At 40.6% G+C, this 8,891-nt stretch overlaps 2 protein-coding genes across 2 annotated transcripts; one reads left to right on the forward strand and one right to left on the reverse strand.

The window, feature by feature from the left end:
• Positions 1-115: 115 nt before the first annotated feature.
• Positions 116-5,583, reverse strand: sucla2 (succinate-CoA ligase ADP-forming subunit beta). The gene is made up of 11 exons (XM_056750255.1): positions 5,432-5,583; positions 4,371-4,566; positions 3,567-3,666; positions 3,312-3,474; positions 2,990-3,118; positions 2,752-2,890; positions 2,500-2,661; positions 2,047-2,189; positions 1,846-1,966; positions 1,217-1,305; positions 116-842 (listed from the first exon to the last, which is right to left on the reverse strand). Exons 1-11 carry the CDS (start codon positions 5,564-5,566, stop codon positions 768-770), a joined length of 1,452 nt encoding a protein of 483 aa, XP_056606233.1. The 5' UTR covers positions 5,567-5,583; the 3' UTR covers positions 116-767.
• Positions 5,584-5,591: 8 nt separating this feature from the next.
• On the forward strand, positions 5,592-8,879 carry nudt15 (nudix (nucleoside diphosphate linked moiety X)-type motif 15). The gene is made up of 4 exons (XM_056750259.1): positions 5,592-5,777; positions 6,962-7,138; positions 7,324-7,520; positions 8,137-8,879. Exons 1-4 carry the CDS (start codon positions 5,737-5,739, stop codon positions 8,238-8,240), a joined length of 519 nt encoding a protein of 172 aa, XP_056606237.1. The 5' UTR covers positions 5,592-5,736; the 3' UTR covers positions 8,241-8,879.
• Positions 8,880-8,891: the final 12 nt, after the last annotated feature.

The following is an 8,891-nucleotide window of genomic DNA, read 5'->3' on the forward strand; positions in this document are numbered from 1 at the left end:
CAGAATCATTGTTCTGCCTTTACAGAAGTTGGATTCCTTCTACAAAATAAACATGCAAACAAAACTATTTTCTAAACTTGACATTTCAATAACAGACAGTGACATCACCCTCAGAGACGTTTGTGTGGTTTTTTATTGTTTCTGTGCTGCGCAGGCGGCTCTATATCACACTTATAGCACACTAATAACACACATATTCCCTAAGAGTGCTTTTGTGTTTGTTTGAAAGGGAATTGGTGCATTTCTCTTCAGGAGAACAAAGAGGACGTCCTGCAGCGACACGCGCTCCCGACGGAAAGCAGAGGAAGAGAGAGAGAGGGGGGTGGGATTTTCTTTTACAGATTCTGTGTGTATAGTAAGTGTGCCAGTGACGCTCTATATCCAAAGAGTCGGATCCCCATTTCGACAGTATAAATACAGTCCCACATAAATACATTCTCCACTGAAGGAAACAAAAAACATTGACAACAGTTTACAGTAGGCAGTAACACTGACCCCCACCTAAACCAACGGACCAAAATAACCCACAGTATGCTAGCGGACATGTCCCATGGGCTGGGGTGAAATGGAAGCGGTACCATGCACACACGTGAGCGTTTGCATTCTGTAAGCGCTGGTGAAACTGAAGGACAGGAACTGCGGGATGACAACAACTGACAGAAGCCGGACCGTGACACAGGGCTGTGAAGAACTCTGTTGGAGATCTGAGACAGGGTTCAGTTTATAGGAGATGGTTTAATGGTACTGTGGTTCATAGGATTGTTCTGTTAGATGGGCAGCTGGAACTTGACATCCACCTGGGCCTCCTTGGCCAACGACACAATTTCAGAAAGCTTTACAACCTAGAGAGACACAGAAACATGTGGTTGAAAATGCATTTAACAAAAATAAATCAAACCCTTTACTTGTTAAGACGGCTGGCTGCCTCCGATAATGGAAATAATACCAGTAATCTCACTAAGCTACAGCACACACATTTTTGGCTTCATTTTGTGTGAAAAGGTGAACACTAGAAACATTATATCGGTTCGAATTAACCTGAACATGACGACAACATTTTTCCAGTTGGGGTGTTCCTTCAAACCCTCATCTTTGCTTAGTTTATCAATCTGATTCCTGAAGAAGTGTGTTGAGTAGATTTCTTTGTTCTTCATCTCAGTATTTCGGCTCAGTTTCCGTTTGCTCGAGTAAATGAACAGATACAAGGTCAACGCACCATTTTAGCTGCCTCGTCCAGATCGTCACAGGCCAGGATCTTCAGAGGACTGGCGGCGATCAGCGCTTTGGCATCATCCACACGTGTTCCTGAAGATCATAGGATGAGATGTGAGAACATCAACGTGTCTAGAACATGTGTTAAAGAACATGTGTTAAAGGTGCAGTGTGTAATATTTTGGAGGACCTATTGACAGAAGTCTAATATAATAAACACAATTATGTGTTCAGAGTGGTATAAAGACGTTGTATGTAAATACGTTGTCTGCTTCGACAAATAAGTGAAAACGTCACGTCATCTTAGTTCTGTGTCAGCCACCATAGTGCTTCAAAAGGGAGGGGTGGAGTGAGCCGTTGGTTGCATTTCTCCACCTCACCACTAGATGCCGCAAAATGTCATTCTGCAAAGCCAAAGCTTTGATGCGTCTTTGTTTATGGTTTGTGTGATGTTGTAATGAAACCCTATGGCCACTCGTTTGAGAACAAGAAATAAGCCCTTATGAATAAAGTGATAGAACAAAAATGTTTTAAATGGGTTTCAATCTATCCCCCTTTTGCTTCATAAATCAAACTCGCCAGCACACATAAATCATTCTGAGATTTACTTCAGTCCATCTGTCTCTCGCTCACCTTGTAACCGCACCACGATGGGGATTTTTAGGTCTAGGTCAGTGACAGCCATGATGATGCCCTGGGCGATGACATCACACCTCATAATGCCCCCAAAAATGTTTACCAAAATTGCCTGAACCTGTTGAAAAAAACCAAGCATGTCGTATAGATTTTGTACATTTCAAAATGTGACCTAACTATGGTGAATTTTGACCTTACCTTTTTATCAGAGGTAATGAGCTTGAAGGCCTCCGTCACCTGCTGTGCTGTGGCTCCGCCTCCTACATCCAGAAAGTTGGCGGGAATTCCACCGTGCAGTTTGATGATATCCATTGTTGCCATAGCGAGTCCAGCACCATTGACTAGACACAGACAGGTGACAACCATTTCAAATTATCCTGATTTTCGACTAGGTTTACAAAAATATAGCATCATTTTTATAAACATTACTTTCCTACGTAGCTTGTGAAAGGCAGAAAAATCTTTGCCTTTTTCTCATAGGACGAAATAACAACAATTTATGTACAAGGGGTTAAACAGGGTGCTACTAAAACCACCAAAATGCTATTTTTATGATCTCCCCGGCAGATTCTTCAAGGTGTGTGCAAAATTATGACTAAAGTTAATGCTGATAATATTCTCTAATGGAAGCTTGAGGTTTATTTCACTGACCCAGACAGCCAATAGTGCCGTCCAGGCCGATGTAGTTGAGATCTGCTTTGGCTGCCTCCCTGTCTCTGGCATCCTCTTGGCTCCAGTCCCGCATGTCGAACACTTTCTTCTGTCTATAGGCAGCGTTTGAGTCAAAATTGATCTTGGCATCCATACACATCACTGCAAATACAAAAGAAATTTTAAAACCACCGGATACACTGCTGGCATTATGCAAAGAGCCACCAAACAGAAGGTGGATGTTTAGAATACCGATGCCGGATGAGTCCTCAACCATCGGGTTGATCTCCAACATTGATGCGTCATACTTTAAAAACACATCATAGAGCTTCAACATGCTTTCTGCAGCTTCATTGATCAGCGCGGGAGGAAAGCCCATCTTCTCCGCCACCTGAGCGAGAGAGAGCGAAGCACATTTTCATGTAAATTGAGTCACATGACTGTCGTGTATGGCCACAGGTGTCCATTTAGTCCTACAGGAGCATCGCACCTTGATGGCCTGTTCTATCTTTATTCCCTCCATGATGTTGATGGGCTCTTTCACGATGGCGTCGGGATTCTCTGCAGCCACATCTTCAATGTTCACGCCCCCCTGAGAACTGCCAATCAGCACGGGGCCCTGCAAATACCATGTTACACAACTTTAAGAGGAGATTGAAGGCTTGAACAGAATGAAAACCCCTTTCTCCCGCCCTCTGCTGTCCATTATGCTAACTGCAACACAGTGATCTTCAGTTTCAAATCTACTTAGATTTGGAATTAACAGACATATAGTTATTGAAACTGGAATGACATAATGTGTGAGCCCTGACCTGAAATGACCTCTCCATGGTGATGGCGAAATAATACTCTCTGCGCGGGTACCTGCGCTCGCAGATGAACACCTGGTTACAGATGCGGCCCGCCTCCCCCGTCTGCTTGGTGAACAGCTTCTTTCCAATCATCTTTGAGGAGATGTCCCTCGCTTCTTCTGGCCTGAGAGAGAGATAAAGATAAAAACTCAGTGGAAATAAAGATAACGCATGAGTAATGAAGTGATGATATGGGAAGAAGTGAGGGATACTCACGAGTAAACAATTCTGACTCCACCCTTCAATCCTCCTTCAAAGGAACCTTTGCCTCGACCTCCAGCCAACACTTGTGCTTTCACCACCAGATCTTTAGAACCTGAGAGAGGAAAATAAACGAAGCCTGTAACGTCTGCTATTGTAATGTCAAAAATGGTCCCGAATTTATAATTTAGTCAATATTGATTCAATATTGATGCATTTCAGGACATTTGATGCATTTTATCAAATAAAAAATACACAATTTAATACATGTAAGCTGTTGGAGAACTGGAAAGGGGAAGTTTCTCATTGGCCTTTGGGGTGTTGGGTTTGATTAAGTGAAACTGGACATTTGAAGTCAATGTTGCAATTGTAAATATTCCCATGTCTGCAACAAACCCTCAGTTTCCAGTCCAGTTCCTATAATTCAACAGAAATGTTCAGTTTGAGTGAAGTCCCCAACAGGTTCCAGTACACAGATCAGGCCGTGTGGGTCACAGAAAACCCATTATTCATGTTCCTCAGTCTTTATTTGCTAGCGAAACCTGAGTCTCCTTTATTCCTGCCCACAGCTCTGCCTGTCTGTCACGACTCTGTGCAGGTGCCGCCTGCATGCTGACACTCAGATTAAGGGTTTGAGCCGTCACATTCTCCAACAGTGCCACAAATCTATGTTTAGACTTCAGCGTGTAACAGAATAGCATAGAAAACACACACAGCACGTCTAGGACTAAAACATAGGATCATCACAGGAAAGGATCTTTTGTTTGCATTAGGGAATACATCGAGAATACAAGTCAGCATGCATTGTTCTATTCTTACCGATCTGTTTGGCAACAGCATAAGCCTCTTCGGGCGAGCTGGCCACCATACCAGCGGGCACAGAGATGCCCGCCTCTTTCAGGAGCCCGATGCTCATGTACTCATGCAGAGAGAGGTTTCTCTGCTGCTGCCCACACAGCATCGGAGACGGCTGGTTCCCATGGTTACCAAATAGACCCGATGTCCCACCGAGCACCTGAGTGTAAAAAAATCTAATTAAATCCAACTAGTGTCTAGGTACACAAAGCCAGTCATGTTTACATTGCAAATAGTTCCTTTTTAGTGTGGTTAATGTAAACAAGAACAGTGATTGGAGTTTAAGGTTTACAACGACAAGGATTTTCACTTTGTTTCTTTTAAAGAAACACTTGAGTTCTGCTGACTTTAACAGATGCATCATACTTATTGACAGTTTACCCTTATGCATGTATTAAGGTAAAAGGGCACAAGGGTGACGTCCACAATTTCCTTGAGGAGGAATGAGCAAACAGGAGATATTTGTGAATTTATGAATAGATTTAGGACCACTTTTGCTCATTACACCCTTAAGGCAAGACATGGTTCACAGCATCTTATTCAAAATCTTCTCAAGCACACACACATTCACATATTTACACCAACACTCTGCTTACCATCTGTAGACAAATTCTAACCTTTTACAAGTCTATAACCAACATCATAGTGGTGATTCGGGAATAAACTAGCTGGACTATCAGTTGGACAGAAACACTGAACTGAAACTGACAGGCTGTGTTTATAGGACCATGTAGGTCAAAGCACAGTAATAAACCCATGATGACAACCGTGTTTATTACAAAAATATAAACAAAACAGCCACCCAAACCCCTGATAATTCATGTTTAGACCACCTAGATTATAAACTGAGTTCATTATGAATTGACATGCTAGCGTAGGCATTAATAATGATGAAAGGCTGTTAGCCTGAACGCTAATGTCAAACCGAAATCGCCTTTTTGAGGTCCTAAAGTAAACCAAAAAGGGGACAAACCCCACACATTGCGATCGGATAAAGTGACATAATATATGTACACAAAACTGACCTTCGCTGCCGAGCTCAAAGTTGTCCTAGAGCCGGAATTTCTTAGTCCAGCGGACAACCGGCCGCAGATCAGGGACGTCGCCATGTTTCTCTGCACAAGCGGCGCAGCGGAAAACACAGACGACGGGACGCGCATGCGCGACGACGTACGTCAACTGCGCGCGCAGCCGCTCTTTGGACTGGATCTCAATGGGGCACCAGAAGAGTCTCCATTTCGTGATAGGGATTTGTTTGCTATATTGAAAAATATTGAAAGAGGATTGTTGCGTATTTTGTTGTTTACAATTTGTAACAGACGCAAAGGGAATGCGCTCTGTTAGTAGATTCATCTGGCAAGTCAGATCTAGGTAAGTTTTCATCTGATGTGGTTCATTTATGCAAATGTAGCCCCCAAAATGAAAGTTTTATTTTGTCACAAATTGTGACCCTGGATCACAAAACCAGTCTTAAGTAGCATGGGAACATTTTTAGTAAAAGACAAAAATACATTGTATGGGTCAAAGCTTTCCTGTAGCTCAGTGGTAAGGTTGTGGGTTCGATCCCAGGGGATTGCAGATAATTAGAAACAAATGTTTTGGATAATGCAATGTAAGTCACTTTGGATAAAAGATTCTGCCAAATGCATACATATTAAATTATGGATATTTCTTTTATGCCAAAAATCATTAGGATATTAAGTAAAGATCTTGTTCCATGAATATACTTTGTAAATTTCCTAACATAAATATAAAAACTTTTTTGTGAGTGGATGGCCTGCCACGGTGCCCCTGATTAAAGACTTCATAGGCCATTTTTTCAATATTTACAGTTTTAAACGGTTGTATCTCAGCCAGGGACAAAGGTTATAGTTTAAACTAAAATTTAGATTTAAAAGACCAAAATTGCACAATGTTTCTCCACTGGACCCATTATACATATATATTTAAGGATAAAAAAATAAAAAAAAATATTTTAAATTTGACCTTTTTAGGGATCCATTATGGTACATGGTCTTTAACAACTTGTCTGAAATGTAACATAAGATAATAAGGTCTAGAAATATGTTAAACAATGTTTTGGAGTCAGATTCTTTATCAATTCTTTATAAATATTTCATTTTTATTCTGTGTGCCTTTACGGACGTGCAGCTCTACACTTTTGGGGCTTGGTGAACCTCTAGTGGTTTGAGGTCCACTAGAGGAATTGCAGTGGGTTCTTGGCATTGTACGGTTTGCCCCAAGATCTCAATGCAAATGAATACGTACATAAATTCTGCAGACGCTTTTTCTTCAAGGTAAACCCTGGTAATCGAACCCATGACCTTTGTGCTCTGTTCTGCTAATGCAATACTTCACCAACTAAATTTAAAATCTTAGGGACTAAAGAATGAGTCATTGTTCATTATACTGATAGGGTACACTGCTTGGAATCTAGAGTTATTCAAGTAAAGACGATAAAAGTCAAATGGATTTACAGAATAAACACCTTTGGATTCTTGTTAAAGCCGTAAGGACACAGGGTGCAGTTTATAACTCTGTCTCTTTCATCACAGCTTAAGTAACATGTCTGAGGTGGTTAAAAATGGCAAACCCATCGCCACACGTCCTGGAGTGGGACTTGGGGTTATTGTGACAGATTCGTGCAACCCAGGATGCATTCTGTTGGGAAAAAGAAAAACCATAGTGGGAAAAGGTAAATACCAGTTACCAGGAGGTCATATTGAATTCGGGTAAGATTATTATCACTAAAGTACATCAATGTGGCCTTTTCTACAGTACAAAAAAAAAGGAAAACATGTTTCACTATATTCCTATAAATACATTTATGTTACATTAATGTAAGTGCGACTACACGTATCTATGTTAATATGGAAACAAGAATGGTGAAATAAATATTCTGCTGCATAATAATCAGAGAAACGTGGGAGGACTGTGCACAGAGAGAGGTGAAGGAGGAAGCTGGTGTTCATCTGAAAAACATCTGCTTCGCATCTGTCGTCAACTCCATCAGACTGGAAGAAAACTATCATTATATCACAATCTTCATGCAGGGAGAGCTGGACAGGCCTTTATCCGCTGAACCAGTCAATCTGGAACCTGAGAAAAATGAAGGTATCTTTAATCTTTGTTTGATTTGCCTGTCCAGTTTTAGCCTCAGGTGGTCCGCCCACAGAATCTTAAGAACAGTGATAAAAATCTGGCGTGCCAGACTGTTGACTGTCTCACACCACCTTCACGCTTAACATTTGTGAGTACATAAAGTACTTTTCTGAATTGTCATTCAGAATCAAAAAGAGATAGTATGCCACTTCCAAACGAATTGGCTGTTTGGAAAGTCTCCTGTGAAACAAAGTTAAAAAGTCATTATGTTACTAACTTGCTACAGAGATTGGGAGTGTGAACATATACACGAAAATTTCCAACCAAACAGGAACTGTGTTAGGCTTTCTGCCAGCAGTATTAAGTTTTCCTTCACTGTAGATGAATATCTTTTTTTTATAATTGGACGGATGTGTTTATTTACCACTAAATATCAATGTTATGGGTGTTAAAACAGTAAAGCTGACATTGAATCGTGAAGACACTTCTGTGAATTTACTTCTGTGCAGTAACTGAAACTATTACTAGAATAATTGTCAGTTATTTTGACGCCTATTTTAAAGTATCCAATGCAAACACAAATGAATGTCTTGACTCATTCAGCTTTACTCATTCAATTCTGTCTTAGGTTGGGCATGGACACGATGGGAGGAGTTTCCACCTGAAGAACAGCTTTTCCTGCCGTTGGCTAATTTAAGACAGCAGGGCTTCCGGCCTTTCAGAACGAGTTAAATGGATTTTCTGTCATCAAGAAATTAACCTTGAAACAGTTTTTAAACCTGATTCAGAGTCAGGTGGCCTGAAGTGAAAATGCATTGCTTGCTCTGTTGAGCTGAACCATCATTCTGAAGAAAATCTTCACTGACCTCATGTACTGAGATGCATTTGTTTTCGGAGTGACTGATGCAACTATTGACGTGACTCATCAAACACAGGATTAAATGTTGTAATCACACCTTTAAAGATTTGAAAGATTTAACATGCATAATTAAGTGAGGTTGATCATAGTTATAATACTCTTAAGCTTCTTGGTGATTTATTTTTCACACTGCGTGACACATGCTAGTGATGGAAACTGGGATGCATTTTAAAAAGTGTTTTTACATTGAAATGTGTTGTCTGATCAACCTCAGACATGTTTTTGTAATCATACTGCAATCATTTCTTAACCTATAATCTTTTACTACCTAATTGATGAACAATATATACTTAAATAATGATGAAAAGGATTCAATATGCAGTGATTATATTACATCACATGGTGGAAACAGCGCCTCTGCCGGTCGTGTAAATACAGTACAGCCCAAATATGTCATAATGTTATACTTCAAAAAGTAGAATAAAAATGATATAAATGTGGGAGAAAGTGCCTCTGCTTGTTAA

Source organism: Triplophysa dalaica, chromosome 6 (genome assembly GCF_015846415.1).
Source record: "Triplophysa dalaica isolate WHDGS20190420 chromosome 6, ASM1584641v1, whole genome shotgun sequence".
NCBI lineage: Eukaryota > Metazoa > Chordata > Actinopteri > Cypriniformes > Nemacheilidae > Triplophysa > Triplophysa dalaica.